The 19473-nt window shown below is 36.1% G+C and overlaps 2 protein-coding genes and 1 pseudogene across 2 annotated transcripts; 1 reads left to right on the top strand and 2 right to left on the bottom strand.

Annotated features, from left to right (window-relative positions):
• Nucleotides 1–6133: 6133 nt before the first annotated feature.
• Nucleotides 6134–9639, bottom strand: LOC149027446 (protein kinase family protein). Its single transcript, XM_089162612.1, has 8 exons — nt 9349–9639; nt 7468–7585; nt 7317–7375; nt 6912–6976; nt 6738–6831; nt 6592–6672; nt 6411–6522; nt 6134–6302 (listed from the first exon to the last, which is right to left on the bottom strand). Exons 1-8 carry the CDS (start codon nt 9613–9615, stop codon nt 6250–6252), a joined length of 849 nt encoding a protein of 282 aa, XP_089018738.1. The 5' UTR covers nt 9616–9639; the 3' UTR covers nt 6134–6249.
• A 2423-nt stretch (nt 9640–12062) lies between these two features.
• Nucleotides 12063–12826, bottom strand: LOC149027445 (E3 ubiquitin-protein ligase RSL1-like; annotated as a pseudogene).
• A 3280-nt stretch (nt 12827–16106) lies between these two features.
• Nucleotides 16107–18203, top strand: LOC149027444 (uncharacterized). The gene is made up of 3 exons (XM_089147699.1): nt 16107–16158; nt 16836–17894; nt 18032–18203. The coding sequence occupies exons 1-2, from the start codon at nt 16107–16109 to the stop codon at nt 17870–17872; spliced, it is 1089 nt and encodes a 362-aa protein (XP_089003825.1). The 3' UTR covers nt 17873–17894; nt 18032–18203.
• Nucleotides 18204–19473: the final 1270 nt, after the last annotated feature.

Raw genomic sequence — 19473 nt, 5'->3', positions numbered from 1 at the left:
TCCTTTTCTTTCTTTCTATTTATTCTCTTTGCTTTCTATAAGCGTGGTTAAGAAAATTTGGAAAAAAAATCTACTCCACAATTAGGTACTCTTTCTCTTTCTCAATTTATTTATCGTTTATCTTTTTCTCTTTTTTTTTTATTATTTTTATTTGATTTTATATTCTATGTTTTTTTATTTCTTCTGTAATTTTTGTTATTTGATTTTGAATTGTGAATAAAATATCTATAGTTAGTAGATAACTAATTGCCATTGATTTGCATCTCTTACCTAGAAAAAAAATTGGTTTACATCTCTTACCAAAGAAAATATTGGCTTGCATCTAACTTTTTAGGGTTGAAGTCATGTGTATATATATATTTTTTATATATTATTGCTTTAATTTTACCTATATTTTGTCGGAAAAAAAATCATTATCAATAATTTACTTTTTTTTTTTGTCAAATATGTGTGGGCCTCACAAAATATATGTGGGTCTATTCTTTAATATAATAAAATAATTTAGAGGTGGGACCTCAAATGAATCTTATAAGGGCCCATATAATATGTGTGATAAAAAAGCATTAGTGCTTCCCTAACGGGCAGGTTATCTGGCTTTCGTTCTTCGCCCCCCCAATATTTCATCCTGGGTCCGCCCTTGCCTCCATCACATCACCCACATCAACATCAATTCCTAACCCTGAGTATTCTCAATGGCACAAGCAAGACCAAATGATCTTATCTTTGATCATCTCATCCCTTTCTGAAAGTGTTATTTTTCAAATAGTTGGTCTCACCACTTCCCACACTGCTTGGAATTCATTTGAACGGACTTATGCCTCACAATCTCAAGTCCACATAATGCAATTGAAATACCAACTTTTGCAAATTCGCAAAGGCCACTCTTCTATGGCCGAATATATTCAGAAGATTAAATCTATTGTTGATCATTTTGCCGCTGCTACTCACCGAAATTCTGATGCGGATATTATCAAACAAGACAACAACTTGACTTGCCTTCATCAGAAGTTAATCTATCCACCAGATCAACCCCCAAACCTTCTTCCCCCATACAGCGGTGTAATGTTATTTTCGCTATGCACCATGTGACAATGCTTTCAAGTTGAATTCTTCTCCATAAGCTTTCTTGGCAGGACCCATAGTTTCATTTAATCCTTATTGGTGCCCTGACTCAGGTGTCACTCATCATATTACATCCAATGTAATTCACATGGATACAACAATGCCTAACCATGATATTGGTCAACTTCACAATGCCAATGGTTTAAGTTTGTACATAAAAAATATTGGAAGTGCTTCTCTATCTACGCCTTTTAAAATTCTTACTTTATCTAAAGTGCTACATTTTCTTTCTATTACTAAAAATTTGCTCTATGTGAGTAAATTTACACGTGATAATAATGTTTATATGAAATTTCATCCAAGTTCGTGCTTTGTGAAGGATCTAAAAACAGGGACTATTCTACTTCAAGGATCAATTGAAGCTAATTTCTATTGCTTTCATCCACCAACCGCATCTCCCTCTGTTCATCTCAACAAATGTGTCTCAAGAAGTGTGGCATGACCGATTAAGGCATCTGTCAAAGATAACTTTTGACTCTCTCCTTGCAGGTATCCAAAATTGGGATGGAATCGGGTTATCCCGCCAACTTACTTTATTCTTTCTTTCTTTATTATTATTATTATTATTTTTTTTTTTGGTAAAAGCATTAGTGTATTAGATGAGATAAAAGCCCCAGAGACATTATAACTTATGGAATTTAAAAGGAAACCACCAGTAAAGATTTGAAAGAGGAGGGTGTGTTTGTTACGTGAAGCTTCAATCATAGTGAGTTCTTTGGAGAATTGTTAAACTCGTTAAATAATCTTAATTTTATAAAACATTATTCATGTTCCAAAATTGCTTTCATATTCAATACCCTGACCACTTGGTGACAATGCTAACATTTGGTTCCTCTGATCTTGTGGAAAGAAAACTCTTAAGGCATTGATTTGAGGGTTTTTTTTGTCCCCCTCCAAATAAAGAGGATCGATCAAAATACCGGATTTGTGTTATTATGTGATTTTTTTTATTAAATTTTAATTTCAAACGAAATAAAGAGATTGATTTGCAGCTAAAAATAACTTTAAATAGGTTTTTCCTTTTCTTGTTCGGGATAAAAGATACTTTATACATCAATAGTTCATGGGTAAAAGATTTATTTCATGTAGTTGAATGCATTGATTGAATATGGAAAATTGTTTGACACATCAAAATAATGAGATATATCTCATCGAGGTATTAACTAAATTATTGAACACCTTATGAACAAATTATTTTCAAAAACATGGCACATGGTTAAGTCCATAGGAGGACCTTTTTACTTTTTTCTTTTTTCTTCTCTCTCTTCAAACAAGTTTTTTTTTTCTTTCTTCTATATAAGGAGAAATTATATTAATTTAATTGAGGTATCACACAATATAACGAGACTTATTGTTAAGTTAATGGGCATTTGAAAACATCAATGAGATCGGTCCATCCACTTCTACCCAAATGAATCACGTGACCACATGAAATCTTTACGAGGAATTACACCACTTTGGTGTAAGAATTGAGACCATTCGACCAATAGTTATGGATTACAATTTTATTATTTTTATTTTGACATTATAAGAGTGAATGAACAATAAAGAAACGGATTAAGGCTCTTTTTGGTATCAATTCTCATTCTCTATTATGCCTATTTAAAATAAATAAGTACAAGAATTCATTTTTGGTCAAGAATGAAAAATGGTTTGGTGAATTTTATCGAAAATAAATTATGAAATGAAAAATAAGTTTGGTGTCAAGATAAAAAATTGTTAAAAATGATAGTAAACAAGTGAGAAAAGAAGGAAAAAGTATGGTTGTTATAAAAGAATGTGTATTGACTATTTTACCCTCATCTTACTTATAGAACTTTAAGTAAACTTACACAAATGAAGATAATGAAATTCTCATCATAATCCATAATGGACAAAAAGTTCATTATGGATTTTGGAGGTTTTTCTATTATTTTAAATAAAAATAAAATTCAGAATAGATGCCAAACAATTTAAAATAATGAAAATTTCTCATAATTGACAATGATAATTGATACCAAAAAGAGCCTAAGCTAATTGCAACTCTTACGAGAAAACTATAGGTGTAAATTTGCGACTCAAACCATTAAAATCGAACCGTACCAGCCTGGAACGAATCTTAATAGGTTATGTTTGGGCTGAGAGTGGCAGACCCTGCACCAATCGCAACCCGTTTTGTAGTTTTATATTTGTAAATGATAAGTCTCTGAATCCAAATTCAAATCTATCGTAACTAGTTCTATCCTCTATTGATCTTATCTCCATCCGATCAAGAAGAGTTTTGAGTTATAGTTAAGTATCAACAAGTTGTAGAGTTTGATTGTAAACAAGTTATAATTCAAACTAAAATATTTGTATTAAATATTGCTTGAATCATTAAACTACCACTAGGTAGTTGGTATAGACTATCAGAAAAATTGAGCATGAATTCAAAGATCAAATAGTCTTCTACTACTTGTAAAGACAATTAAATATGAATGCCCAATTGGATGTACCAAGTTTATTTAAATTAAGTAAATATTTATCCAATTCAGAGATATTTCTTTGTATATCAAGCTAAATACCAACCCAAAAATGAGACGGATTTCATAGAAGGGAAAAACCAACATTCTCACAAACACAAGAGCCCAATTTCAAGACAATGAATCATAGCATAAGTTAGAATTTAAAAGGGTTTTATTTGAATATTTGTTTCTATGTTATTACTTACTATATGAGTTATTGATTTCTATAAAGCGGGTGAAATTTATATAATGTGGAATGACTTTTCATTTTTTATTGGGAATTAATCAATAGCAATTTTGTTTTCCATATAATTTTGGCTCTTAGTATAGGATACTCAAATTTTTTTTTTGTTGCATATCATAAATTGTTAGCCAAAATCGTTAGTTAGCCCAAGTATAGATTGTTAGTCGGAACCTAAATCGTACCAAACCGAAACCGACTTGAAATCATTATTTTGCTAACAGACCGTGTTTGGATTGGGTATTTTGAACCCGAAACTCCCCAAACCGCACCGTTGATAACCCTAGGAGAAAACACATCAATTTGGTTACATAAGAATAAGGGGAAAGAAAAAAGAGGAAAAGACATTAATTATTTTATTATTGTTATATAATTGTTTTGGACAAGAGAAGTTAACATTGAGAATAATAATTTAGTTTTGGTAAGAGCATTGCGAATAATAAATAATAATGAGGAGTCATAAAAGTGAAAGCCGCCCCTGGAAAATTGTGATGATAATTTGGTTTAACAAAAGGTGGTGTTGGAAACTTGGAACTCAAATTACTCATAAGTCATAACCAACGGAAGACAGACAAAGATCAGAAAACGAGGATGAAAATAGGTCCCCATGGCCCCTGGCCCCACCCACCCTTTCTCCTTTGCCCTTTTCCCTTTCCCCTTTCCCCGTAGATGGAGATGACAGTGATGCTCTGATGCTCTTCGAAGTCCTAACATTACCTTGCTTTCAAACAATGGCATATCGGTCATTTTGAGAAACTACAAGTTACCCATCCTTAGATTTTGACTATTTGAATGTTAAGTTTTTCAAGTTTTGATTGTCAATGGACCCCTTAGCACTATAAATGACAATAATGCCTCTCACTCACCTTTAATTAGGTAATGAAAATGTTCAATCTAAACCTTTCCCCTTACCGGAAAATAATACAATCTCAATGTAAATCTATCACTTGAGGCTGAATAGCCATCCCATAATCTGTTAAAAGAAGAAGATATGTGCCCTTCATTCTCTTATAGAGACCATCAATTCATGTGTCATTCAGACAACTAGAATCTTTTTTTCTTCTTCTTTTTGGTAATAGACAACTAGAATCTTATTTCTTACTCTCTTTTTTTCTTTAAACCTTTTTAGTTTTAAATTAAATAAAGAGTGATTTGGAAGAGACACCCCTTAGATCCGCTTGAATGGGACCGCATCATATGTCTTTTATATACTATAGAGTATAGACACACCATAGACTCTATGGCATAGATCCCTTAGATCCCCTTTAGATAGTAAAATCATTAAAATCATTAATTTCTATATACATTATAGACCGACCTTCAAATCTCGTAGCCACGTTCTATTGACCTTTCTAGCTTCCTCTTTTGTTCAGCGAAACTTTTCTTAATTAAATAAAGTACGCATTCTCTTTTCCATTTCCTTTCTTTTTTTTGTTATTTATTTCGCCCAAGTTTAAATATATAAATATATATACATATTTTTATTATTATTTTGTTTCCTAAAATAAGAAGTCTATATAATAAAGCTTGTAAACAAAAGCCACCATCACTAGTTTGTCATCCCTTTCTTTCTTTAAAATAAGAAAGTTATTTCTAGGTCGAAAACATTCCTAATTTATTTTAAAATCCTCAATTCTTTTCCTTCTATTTTAATGATTATTTCATTATATGATAATTAAAAAAAAAAAAATTGGTCCAAAAATGTGGCCTACAATAATAGTCACATATGACTGAGTCTTCATTTGGTAGTGCCCACATAGTCCACAATTCTAGATATTTCTTCCCCTCCCCAAACCCCCTAAAGAGGTTCTATTTGTTTTCTAATAATAAGACGAGACTAGAAGTTTGAAACTATAATTGTGTTTGGCTAGGTTGTTGGCTTGTAAAGAAATATAATAGTCTACGTTAAATATTCGATGGATCAGAACCAAACAACTGCAACAGCGATAGGGGAAAAGAAAAGGTTGCATTTAAACTTTGACAATAAACATCAACTATTTACAATTTTCTTTCTGACTTATTTTAAAATCGTAAGACTCTTTAAGGGCCTGTTTGGTTACATGAATCTAGAGATTTCAAATCTCTGGATTCATGAACGCTTTGGTTGTAAAAATCTAGATTCATGAAATCCCCTATAGTGTAGTGATCGTTTATGGGGGGTGAAATCCAGAGATTTCAAAAAAGCTATACAATTGTACATTCACAAAAATCATGTCAATCAAATAAATTTTTAGGATGAATTCACAGATTTCATTCCACAACCAAACACTTAATTTTTTAAATTATAACTCCATAGATTTGAAGTCTATAGATTTGAAATCTCTAGATATTTGAAATCTCCAGACTCATGTAACCAAACAGGCCCTAAAAGCACTAAAACAGGATTGCAACCCCAGGAAATTGTTACCTTCTCAAGAATCCGTGGTAGAGGAACTCGTCAAAGGACAGACGATTCACTGCAACAACAAATAGAAAGTAAAAAGGTATGGGGGGGGGGGGGGCTACATTAACTTATTAAAGACTTCAGAAAAACTGAAACTGGTGGACCGGTGGTGAAGCCAGACCTGGATTCTTACAAAGTAACCTTGTACAAATATCTATAGAGTCTGGGTGCAATCCAGGGAGGATGAGCTGAGAAAATGGCAAGCATGCGCTCTCCTTGATGTTCCGTATCAGCTGAAATTAACCAAACCACCAGTGCCATAAGATAAAATAAAGTTCCAGCGTGCTGGGAAAAGAAGCTACCTGAACATTGTTCCTCCCACTATATGGTGGATATCCATTCAAAAGCTCAAAAAGAATTGCACCAATGCTCCACATATCAACCTGCATGAGAAAACTGAGTTTCACTGGCCATTTTGAACCACTAAAGAAGCCGAATTTCTATTTACCTTCTCATCGTATCTTTGAAATTGCAAAACTTCTGGAGCCATGTACATAGGGGACCCGCAGATGCTCTCAACAAAGTCTCCTGGATGTAAGACTCTGATTCCACAACCTTTATGTGTCATCATATTGCCATTCGATGGCAAGCAAAATTACAGGAAACAAATAACTTGTATTACCTTGAGAGTCCAAAATCAGCTATCTTGAGTACTGCATCACTGTTGGGGGTAGAGAGTAGGATATTCTGCTCCAAAGAAAATATCCATGCAAACCTAGTGTAAGAAATGTTTTGCAAGAATTACTTCAATAAAAAATGATTTGCAGAAATTGCTTTAAAGCAAAATGACATGAAATCGGTATAAAACATAAATACAACAAGAAAATCTAGAATATGACTTCCATTTAAATTTAATTCTACTAAGAGAAGTCAAAACTTGGTCCATTATAATTGCCACCTATAGGCCACACCAATCCCACATATGGATCCGGCTTTGTTTCCTCATTCAAACACTTCGAGGTCTCCAATGGGAAAATGAATAACATAAAAGAGTGTACGTGGGTTTACAAGTTGTGAATTCCTTTACCTCAGGTTTCAAGTCACGATGGATGATGTGATGTGCTCGCAGGACTTGCAAACCAGCTCCTGGTGCATACATGTCAAGAACCACTGTTGATTACAAACAGGACAGAAGAACTAGAAATATTTGTTCAATCAGTAATAGAACAAAAAAGTACCAAGCTGCCATGTAAATCTTCTGACAATTGATTCTTGAATCCTTCCATTCTGCCGAATGAAAGATGCTAGATCACCTCCTGCACAGAACTCCAAGACCAGGTAAATGCACCCTTCATCCTGATTGAGAAGATGGACAAATTTTCAGGGTTTTCTTTCAGTGATCTAATACAATATGTAAAAGGATCTCTTTGTTGGGCTTACTCTTGATCCATTGTATTTACAAATAAGGGCTATTTTTATAGGCCTAAGCAGTATTGTACCACTTAATCTCTAACTAGCTCAGCTGTTAAGTGCTCTAATTCAGAATGAGTTCATTGAGACAGTTGGAAAAGTGCTCTAATTCAGAATGGGTTCATGGAGACAGTTGGAAAAGTGCTCTAATTCAGAATGGGTTCATGGAGACAGTTGGAAGCATAATCTGGTCTTCCGGACAAAATTTTATTCAGTATTCAGAAAAAGACACTTCACATAGTTTACTTACTGCTGGAGTGTGGGTTTAATCTTACAATAAAAACAGTTTCTCTGTTATGACTCAGCAACGAGTAGAGCCAACTATGCAGACAGATGGTCAACAACTGGCCAAATGGGTGGGGAGTCTAGGGCTAACACGGTCAATACCAGGATGTCCATGCACGACAAGAGGTGCCCAACCTTCTTAGAAGACTAGGTTGATCCCACACGTGTACGGTGAAGATGTAATGTGCTGTGCAAAACATGCTTAAAGAATGAGTGCAGGATCTTCTAGAAAGTCTGCACCCTAACGTTTTATGACAAAAGGAATACATAAAAAGCTGTAACATGAAATGAGGGTTTTATAAAGAAAGCAATACCCCGAAATCCCCTCTCCTTCCAGCTTCTTCTCAAACATGGCCAACTTTTCGTCTTTCTCTCACCCTCTTTCTTCTTACTATTGTAACATATTTAGTAGAGGCGTAACATTCTCATGGAATCAGTGGATATTTTTAATTAACTTGCCCAACTAAAACATCCAGATTTGCACAAGGCAGCTCCCCAGGGATATCTGTAGACAGTCCATGCCATGGTTTTCCAAAAGCCATCCAATCCTGTCTATCTTCATCTTTAAATTTCTCAATTGAGTCAACCTCAGGGGAGCACCGAATGTGCTCTAGATAAAAAAGACCTGAGGTTTCCAAGCCCAAAAACTTCATCTGAATCTGTAACCAATGGTTTACCTTTTGCGTAGACAGGATGAAGGGTGTGAGAACATTGACCAAAAAAAAAAAAATGACAAAACCATATTACCTACTCTGAATCAATGCAAGCCACCATAAACAAATTTCAGGTTTCAAACAGTTAGTGCTAAAGATCTTTCTCACATTATGAGAATCCAAAGTAAATCTTCCAAAATCATCATCGGTTAACAGCTATCATTTTCCGATCCAAGTTCCCCCTGAAGGGAACAATGAACCTAATTATTTGGGATTATTTCGTTGCGCTTGTGGTTCTCTTCAACAGCGCTTTCTCAGACACCCTTGTGACCTATTGGCATACCCTTCTCAGTGACACAGATTCTCATGATAATTCTTTATTTTAAATCCCTTTTTCCCCATCCAAAACAAATTGTAATTCTGCTAAAGCAAGTTCGAGACGATTAATAAAGGAAACTTCATATGTGTTTCAACTAGTTTACGGCTTGGTGGCGAACTGGGTAAGAACCGAGTCGATTTAATGAACTACCCAATCGAGTCAGTTAAAACCTAAATTTGAAATTCTCCAAGAAACTTCAAAGGAAGTGTGATTCAAAAATATAAACCCTAGAAAGAGAGCAATAAAATATAAAATTTGGGGGGGATGGAACTTTAGGAATTGGATGAGTAATCAAAGAAAGTGTTGATCGAAAGAGAGTTGAAAAAACCAACCTCAACCTCAAAAGCGTCTATAAGACGAATAATATTGGGGTGCTTTACACTGGACAAAAAGTTGAGCTCGCAGTCCAAGCAACCCTTGAGGTTTCTGTTCAGTTTGGAGAGATAAATTTGCTTCAGCGCAACATCTTCGCCGCTCAGTCGGTGCTGCGCCTTCCAGACAATCGACATGGGACCTTCTCCTACTTTCCCTTTCAAGATATACTCTCCAACCATGCCGATTCCAGACTCGGAGGAGATGTCCGTAGCCTCGACCTCCATACCTTCATACTTGACGATTAACGATTAACTGACAAACATCGCCACTACTCCTACACTACACCATTTGAAGTTGGAAGTGATTCGAGAATCATTGGAGGACACCAGGTCTCTGGAACACGGTAGACGGAACGTTAGATTCTTCTATTGCGAAATTTAACCAGGCGTTTCATGCTTTCATCACTTCATGTCTAATAGCCGACAGGCCCGAAACTGCCCTGGGCCCGTCTTGGGCTAGGCTAGATTTTCACACCAAACATTTGGATTGGGCCTTGCCCAGCATTTAGGAAGCCCAACCCAATGTTATGTCCTTACTTCGTACCAGGGGAAAAAAGAAAAAACCCAATGTTGTGTGTACATAAAATGTAATTATTTGATGTTATTAAATGCCATATGGTGGAATTTTATTTTATTTTTTTAAATGACAATTTTACATATATTGGTGATGGTGCTACTTTATATATCATCACCGAGAATCAAACCCTGACCTTATATCTTTAAAGAAGGTTTGGTAATGAACTAGGTAAGTGTTTTTAGGGATTTTTTTTTGGGTATCATTTGATGTTTATCATGTCATTAAATTTGTATCTAAGGTTAAATCAAAAGAGCTGAAGTGCACTTGCAAATGTTGTTTTTTATTTATTTATATTTAATGGTTTTGGAAGTTATAAATTTGTAAGTTGATGCCTTTGTAAATGAAGTTTTGGGTGTGTTTTTTTTTTTTTATTTTTATTTTTTTAAATGAGGTTCATCCGAGCCAGCTTGCCCGTTCCACCACTACATCTTCAAGATGCTTTTATATAATTAATATAGGCGGACCCCAAGGAGATTCGAACTCTAATCTCCTATATGGAAGCGTTAGTCTTTGCCAGCTAAGCTACTCTCGAAGTTGATTTTGGGTGTTTTAGTACCAGTTTTTTGAGAAGACTAATAACAATAATGAAGTTTTCTTTACTGATTTCTCTCCGACCATAATCATAAACCATTGCTAATGTATTACTATAGGTTTCTTATTTTGATTAATAATAATCTACAAAATTATGTTATATTATATAAAAAGAGAAGGATGGCAAAGAAATTAACACAACACTGAGTCTTTATCTTTTAAACGTTAGGGGTTTGGATAGAGGTCCGTATTCTCCTCACATTTTCTCATCACATATTATAAAATGTATATTTTTATCAAATTTCACAAGTTGATTTTTCTTCTAATATATTTTACAACAGACACAAGATCTCAAGTGCTATGGGTGCGGAGAACACACTAACATTTCCCTTGAGAAATATAAAATCTTGATGAGTTAAGAATCAAGCTCCTGCTGTGTTGATTACCAATGAGCTGGATAGATATTTTTTTTCTCCTTCTGCAATTCGTACACGGTACAGTCAGCCGATGGACAACCTGCCATGGACAGAACTGTTTCAGATGGATGATCATCTGGCAGGGCGTGGCCGGGGACCAATATGGCTGGTCCACAACGTTCACCCATCATCCAGTGTCCGGTAATTTTTCCAACAAAAAAGAAAAAGTGTCCGGTAATTTTAGATTTTTAGTAACTGATTTATCAATTATGATCCATTCCGTATGGTTATAAGTTATAACTTGTAAGTGAAAATCTTGACCAAAAAAAACTTATAAGTAAATGTTAGGTGATAAAACCGAGAGATTACTTACTTTTACGATAAGAGTTTTTTTATTTTTTTTTTTTTTAACAACGAGAAGAGTATTTTCAAATTCCAACCCCAACCTCGTTTTATTCCCTTTCCTCGGCTCTCTACTTATTATTTTAACTTTTTCCTTAGAATCACAAATCGTGTCGATCCACAGGACCACAGGTAATTCTTTTATAAAATCCAAATATTTTAATGTACGTATAAATTAGTCTCGATATCACATTTGATTTCCCAACTTTTATTTTTTCGCCTACCTTTTTACCTTTTCACCGTGCATGGACCTTTTGGCTGCGTTTGCTAGCAAAAGTGGAATGGAAAAAAATGATAGAAAAAAATATTGAGCCTCATGTGTAATGAGGTGAAAAAAAAATATAAATATATGAAGGGTTTTGTGAAAAATGATAGTGATTGGTCGCACTTTTACTTTTCTAAACTTTTTCACAAAATCTCACAAAATTTGTAAAGTTTTAAAAATTCTTGGGATAGAAAAATTGGGTTGCTAATCACCAGACAAATTCCATTGATTCAATGAAGCTTGTCTCTCATTTTTTCACTCATGGCAACCAAACAATATACATTTTTAGAAAATGGTAATTTTCATCTGGACCCCCTGAGGTTTGGTCTATGTCAATTTTAGTCCATAAAGATTGAGACTTTGCATGTACCTCCACAGTACTATAGAAAAAATCAATTTAAGGACAAATTATAGATTTTAGGACCAATTTGCCCTTATTCTATTTTTTCAATTAAATTTTTTTACACAAACCCACCACCTACTATGAAAGTGGTGACTCCCCTTTTAATCCAAAAATTACAAAAAACAAAAAAGAAAAGCACATCATTGTGAAAAAAATTGGATACAAAATGCTGTTTTGGTAGATCCAGGAGTGTATCTGAGAAAGAAATATGGGCGTCTGCAAATTGCAAAGCTCATCCATGCCCAATCCCTCCAAAGCCACAAAAGGCCATGAAACTGTGACTTTTGGAGAGCCATAGTAGTAGCAGAAACACAACCCACATCTACAAGTGATCACCAAACAACCATGGGACTTTGCCACGAAAAAGCGGCATTTGGGACGTCTCTGCCATTTCTTCTGCTTTGCAAGATCCATAAACATCATATGTTTGTTGTTTTTCTCATTGAGTTTTGCATTCTATTGTTGAATGCTATGGAACCTTACATTGCGCACAAAACAGCCTTATGCAAAGGGGAGCATTTTGATTTTCTAATTACCTGCAAATCATCATTCACCAACAACGTAGAGCAATCTTTGGAGGGGCAGTAAAATATTTTATCCTCCCGAATTAAAGACTCTAAAAGAACAACCTCATTTGGAAATCACGTCGGGTGCAAGGAATGAACAACATGAATCAACCTCTCACATTCCTTTACAACCCATATCTGGGCACTTTATACTCGTTTTCTTCTCTGCTAACTTGATTTTCACAAAATGGTAATGCAATCAATACATAATACATGGATGCATCCACTCAGGAAAAACGACTTGGAGCGCCGGCTTTCAAAGCAGATTTTGCATCGGAAAGTTTCCAGTGGGAGTGGATGTAAGAGAGAGAGAGAGTTTGTTTTTTCATGTCAATGGTGATAAAACCCAAATTTAATTGTTGATTTATCAAATTTAATTGTTGATTTGTTGATAATTTTAAGTAAAATTTTTTTTTCTCATCACATTTGAACATTTCGAAAGTTGTCACCATAACAAATCATGATACACGTACTGTAAATTTGTCATTTGTACGAGAAAAAATTGTCATTGTAATTTTCGTAATTGAAATGATTGGAGTGACAATGGAATTTGACAATTGACTTACCTATTTGACGTTCTACACTGAATTAAATAAAATGATCAGTAAAAATGACTAAACGAAATAATAAATTCATATATTTATGTCGATCATGATTGTAAAAATATTTTTAATTTAACGAAATACATTATCGATATAGAATACAAATCAAATATTACATAAACCTAGAGGCTTTGTTTGATATAATTTTGTAATTAAATATTAAATATTTATTATTTATTCTATAATGTGTGCACACTTAATATACATTGCAAATATGCAATTTCAACATAATAAGATGGTTATACATGCCCAAAATCTAATACTAACAATCAAAGACGCAACACACATAAATACAAGGTTTAAAATATCCAAAGATACAATAAGATAGGAGCTAATAGGTATCTATGTTGGATACAGTTGATATGATACATATCAATATAGGTCATATATATCTTTTTCTTTTCTAAAAGGTATGCATTTATTTTTTTGTAGAATAAAAAGTATGTATTCATTTTTTTTCTTCTATGGGGCAAGCAAAAAATTATATTAGATTCTCTAAAGTAATAGTAGAAGTAGGAAAAATAGTAAATACAAAACCAGCTAGTGGGGACTGCCACCAAACGCCACTAGATTAAGACTTCTTAACATCAGGGGCTAGGAAGTCAGCATGATCATTACAACCCTCAAGGACATAACGAAAACATACATATTAAAGACAACAAATGCACCGAAGGATATCTTGGACTAAGCCATAACTTGACCAATCGAGATTGATGGCCTGGTTGTACAAACCCTTGATGGCAGCGAGATAATAAACAAAAAAGACAACATGAGTAATACGGAGTATACTCATATTTAGAAAATTTCTACACACAAATCAGAAAGAAGTCAGCGTTACATTTCATAGCCGTCGATTCACCACTGTTTTTAGTTGTGGGAGTATATACTTGAGGTACAATTGCATGTCCATGACCCTCTTTTCTTGCCCACTTTGGTATAAAAAACAAAACAAATTTTGAAGTATCTTGCTCTCAGAATCCTATCCCACAACGTTTGCAGTTGAGTGATTAAATCGCTAGCCTTGTTTGAGTGATAAAGCTGAGTTATAATCATCAATTTTATTGAATCCCAATCCGCCCTTTTCTTTAATTTGGCAAAATTTCTCCAAAAAATCATGTTTAATTGCCTGTGCTTCCTTGGATTCCCATTCCAAAATGGTCGACATATCGCCTATATTTTTGTGCATACATTTTTTGGGAATCTGAGGCATTGCATTTGATAGAGTGTTAATGATTGGATTGCGAATTGCATTAATATTCCCCTTCTTACAAATGATAGGTTATTTGCTTTGCAACACGTCATCTTCCTAACCATCTGATCCATAACAATTTGTAGTAGTCTTGTTTTTCCCTCCCCCACCAACAGTGTTGTTCCCAAGTAAGAGGTTTCCTTTTCTATTTATAATTTTCTATCACTCGCAAAATAGCCAACATCCGATTTCCATTTGCTCTCGGTGCACTCTTGTTGAAGAAGGCTCTGCTTTGTCAAAGTTAATTTATTGGCTTGTCATGTCAGAGATAAGTTTCAAGACGAATTTCAAAGCAAGTATTTCTTCCGTTTCAGCTTTATAGAAAAAAAAAACGTATCATCAGTAAAGAAGATGTGAGAAATTTATGATACCCCAATCCCACCTTTATTCCACTCAGAATGTCCAAATTCACTTACTCATCAAAAAAACAAGATAAGACCTCCATGATAAAAAACAATAGATAAGGACTCAAGGAACAACCTTGTCTTAATCATCGGGATCCAGAAAACCATTAGAAGAAGACCCAATTAGCTTAACTGAGTAAGTAGGTGAAGAAATTAAAGCTTTGATAAGCGTGCATTATTTCTCATCAAAACCAAGAAAATTAGAGAGTTTTACAATAATATCTCTATCAGTTCTATCATATTGAAGACAACAAATGCTCCGAATGATATCTTGGACTAAGCCATAACTTGACCAAGCGAGATTGATGGCTTGATTGTGTAAAGCTTTGATGGCAGCAAGATAATAATAATAAAAAAAGACAACATGAGTAATACGGAATTCTAACATGACAAATAGATTAATCCTAATAGCCTCAAGCTCCATTGCAAAAGCTGATAAACAAAAATAAAACTTTGATTTGATTAGAACAAAATGTCCCGTAAGATTCTCGACAATACAAGTTCTATTAATGCGTTTAGAAATAGGACTTGAAGAGCATAGAGAAGTCACCGGAACTAGTTCGTAGAGGAGTGAAGCTTGGAATAGCAAAAAGTAATAAAATGTATTTATGAGAAGAAGTCGGCACAATTGGATCCAAGGTTTCATTGCATTAGTGTGTATTTCGTTCAGTAACCTGTCTAAGTACAGTATAGCGTTAAAGAAAGATGGCTACCGACTACGCACAAGAATTTACTGCGTTATGTCATACTATTTGGGGGAAAAAAAAGGAAAAAGAAACAAGCAAATGTACAAAAAGTCAAGAGAGAGAGAGACAATAATGAACTGGCGAGCACGCTAAAGAAATGGTGATTGAGAGGTGACAGTCGGCAACAAATAAATTTAAAGACCTATGTATGCAAAAAAGACAAACCCTAATTAAAGATCTGGACAAATCCCAATTAAAGACACGGGCGGGGGTCCTTAGTCTTTTCCAGTTCCGGAAAGGAAAAGTCATTTGGGGGTTGGAGCCTTGGAGCCTTGGAGGTGGGTTTTGTCAATTCCTCTTTTCGTGGAATGTAATGTCAGAGACTCAGAATGTGTCACTATGTGTCACAGCAGCCTAGACAGAAACAAATTGATAAAAGATAATTCAGAAAAAAAAAAAAAAAGAAAGACAGTGTGGGACCCACGAGATTGATGCGAGATCATGGGTGTGGTCATGATTCATTCATAATGTTTCCATAACAATATACAATATTGAAATTTAAAAGGAAATACTTTTCAACGAAGATAATCTCTTTTCAAAATCATGGAGTAATCGATGGCGTTTGTGCATACGTTACGTTCTCGTGTTTTTGATTTTCATCCTTTTGGTTGAAGTTAGGTTCATATTTTTCAGACAAACCTGAAAGCTGACAAGAGTCTTTCCTGCATCTTTTGGACCGGATTTACGTACCTACCCTACCCTCGTCATCGTCAGATTTGTCAGTCAATCAAGAGAAACCAGAAACGTTCCACCACTCCATGACTCCACTCCACTCCACTCCACTCCACTCCATTCCTTCCCACAAGTATTGGAGGGTAACAAGTTGTAATAACCAAACCAAGTTAAGTCAAATTTTGAAGCTAGCCACAGCTGGGCTGTACTATTTTATTTCACGAGGGAGGCCTGTCATTTCTGCATATTCAGTCTAGATCTATCTATCTATTATTACTGTTGTTTTTTGTAAAAATCTATCAAATTCTTACTACTTGAGATTTGAATTGGAACTCGGAAGGTAAATCGGCAAGCTATATATAGGAAGGAAGGTTGGGGTAAAGACTTAAAAGAGTTCCAACACAGATTGGTGAACCGATCATGAGAAGACAGGGGGGAGTCCAGTGCGGCTCAATGGCAGCAACCCTCCTTGGCAATACTCTTCTGGTGCTACTGCTGTCCTTTTGCTTCCCACTCCACGCCAATGGGGGTCATCCTCACTACCCCTACTCCTCTCCCCCGCCACCCAAGAAACCTCCTCCCACTCCTGGTCCTCCCTACTACCATTACAAGTCTCCACCGCCACCACCACCACCCCGGTGCACAAATTCCCTCCCCTAGCGCCACCTAAACCGCCTCATCTCCACCCACCGTACAAGTATAAATCACCACCACCACCACCTCCGACGGTGCATTTGTATCCTCCACCTTCACCACCCAAGGCACCTTACAAACCACCTCCACAACCCCCGCCAACCCCTGTTTACAAGTACAAATCACCACCACCACCTCCGCCGGTGCATTTGTATCCTCCACCTTCACCACCCAAGGCACCTCTCAAACCACCTCACAAGCCCCCGCCAACCCCTGTTTACAAGTACAAATCACCACCACCACCTCCCCCGGTGCATGCGTATCCTCCACCATCACCACCCAAGGCACCTTACAAACCACCTCACAAGCCCCCGCCAACCCCTGTTTACAAGTACAAATCACCACCACCACCTCCGCCGGTGCATGTGTATCCTCCTCCATCGCCACCCATGGCACCTCACAAGCCTCCAACCCCCGTTTATAAGTACAAGTCACCACCACCACCTCCGCCGGTGCACGTGTATCCTCCACCATCACCACCCAAGGCACCTCACAAGCCTCCAACCCCGGTTTACAAGTACAAATCACCGCCACCACCTCCGCCGGTGCATGTGTATCCTCCAAAGGCACCTCACAAGCCACCACAAAAGCCTCCAACCCCCGTTTATAAGTACAAATCACCACCTCCACCTCCGCCGGTGCATGTGTATCCTCCACACAAGCCTCCAACCCCTATTTATAAGTACAAATCACCTCCTCCACCTCCGCCAGTGCATAAATATCCTCCATTAGCACCACCCAAGGGACCTTATAAGCCACCTCACATGCCTCCGACCCCTGTTTACAAGTACAAGTCACCACCACCTCCACCACCAGTCCACAAGTATCCACCACATTCACCACCTAAGGCACCTTACAAGCCTCCCACTCCAGTGTACAAGTACAAGTCGCCGCCACCACCACCAGCTCCAAAACATTACGCTTACGCTTCTCCTCCTCCTCCCCACCACTACTAAAGAAAGCTTGGAAAAGAAAATGGTAAGCTTCTTACATTTTATACACTTTCAGATACTTGGAACTTAAACCTTGATGAAATCCTTCTTACCTAAGATACATAGGAATGCTGCAAATGTGTATGTATTGAAACATATGAACACAATTGATCTTTTTTGCAGGAAAGAGGTCTGATAGGACGTTCAACAAGGCCGAATAAGAAAGGAGTGATGCTGTTCTTCTTCAAAAGAGAGGAGGGAAAGCGAATCTCCTCTTTTATCATTCTTGTTCTTGCAATAGTGTGCTAGTAACAATAATCATGGAAAGTGCTACCATTTGAGAGAGAGAGAGAGAGAGAAATTCTACAGCTTTCCATGTACAATGGTCAATATAGTGTGTATGGTAATTAAAGAGGCTTGAGCATGGCTCTTTCTCCATATAGTCTCCTTTTGCTTAATGTATGAGCATCTGTTGTCATCAACCTTAATAGCATTTTTTTACCAAAAAAGAAAAAACCTTCATAGCAAGATGGAGAGGAGTCGTAAATAAGTTTTACCGAAAAAAAGAGAGCCTAAAAACAATAAAGGTGACAGTTGATGCGATGCCAGCCCATTTCCTAAGGCTGATAACCTAAGAGGATATAAATCGATCGATTCTCCCTTTCAGTCTACATTGAACTGAAACGGCTTGTGTGGGAAATAAGAATCTGAAATTGTTTCAAGAATCCTCAATGTTTTGAGTCTCGTTGTCTCTCGGAGAAAGTTGAAAACAGCTTCAGTTGATCAGAGTGGTGTGGCTTTTATGACGTTTCAAGCAAGTTTGCCTTTCCTTGGTAAGGTGATAAAGCGAAAAGAATAAGTTAATAGAGAAAACAAACAACCAATGGTCACTCAAGCTTTGGCTTAAAAGTCACATGCCATAAAATGGTACTTGTTTGTCGTTTTTCCTCTTCTAAGATCAAAATTGAAACTAATTAGGATCTGAATCTAATAAATTTTTAAATTCTCTAGTTTTTTTTTCTTCCTTTTGCTTTTTTTTAGAAATACAAGATTCACAACCTAATGGGTCTACTCTTGATCCTTAGATAATAATTATTATTATTATGCTTTTTTGAATCTGAAGAGTTTATATAAAGGGTGGGGGACTATGCCATAAAATGGTACTTGTTTGGGATCCTTAGATAATTTCCTCTCACATGTAGCAATCTTGATAGAATTACGGGAATTGTGGGGTGAGAATTGTGGGATGTGAACCCACGGTTTCCAGTCAAAAAATCAACGCCTAGACGCATGGATGGATGTCTTGTTCGATGGTAGATGATTTGGACTCGTTGGTGGGCGTGCCTATGGGAATAGGGCATCCAAAATGTCCAATGAGTTATTGGATGTCTGTTTAAATAGAAAATTTGCACGTTTAGACCTAATTACCCCTTCCGATAGGTACCACATTTATTTATCCCTAAAGATTTTAACATCCCCCCCCCTTTTTGGTGTGTCTTGGATTCTCTCAAAGGCTTCACAATCGTTCCATTGTTGGGTTTGAGACTGCATAGTGCACATGTTTTGGGTTGGTTGTAATTATAATTCTTTGAGTTAATATTGCCAGGGATAGAATTATAATTCTA

Source organism: Hakea prostrata, chromosome 1 (genome assembly GCF_041222555.1).
Source record: "Hakea prostrata isolate BN-2017 chromosome 1, UWA_Hpros_2, whole genome shotgun sequence".
NCBI classification, from domain to species: Eukaryota; Viridiplantae; Streptophyta; class Magnoliopsida; order Proteales; family Proteaceae; genus Hakea; species Hakea prostrata.
The sequence above is the reverse complement of the archived record's forward strand: the minus strand, read 5'-3'. Positions and strand labels throughout refer to the sequence as shown.

Excerpts from the sequence above, each read along its gene's own strand:
- LOC149027444 (XM_089147699.1), top strand. The coding sequence starts at position 16,107 with ATGGCGTTTGTGCATACGTTACGTTCTCGTGTTTTTGATTTTCATCCT. Across the intron at positions 16,159-16,835 it reads TTTTGATTTTCATCCTTTTG|TCTCCACCGCCACCACCACC; the intron begins GTTGAAGTTAGG and ends TACCATTACAAG.
- LOC149027446 (XM_089162612.1), bottom strand. The coding sequence starts at position 9,615 with ATGGAGGTCGAGGCTACGGACATCTCCTCCGAGTCTGGAATCGGCATG. Across the intron at positions 7,376-7,467 it reads AAGATTTACATGGCAGCTTG|GAGCTGGTTTGCAAGTCCTG; the intron begins GTACTTTTTTGT and ends TGTATGCACCAG. Across the intron at positions 6,832-6,911 it reads GCTGATTTTGGACTCTCAAG|AGTCTTACATCCAGGAGACT; the intron begins GTAATACAAGTT and ends TTGTGGAATCAG.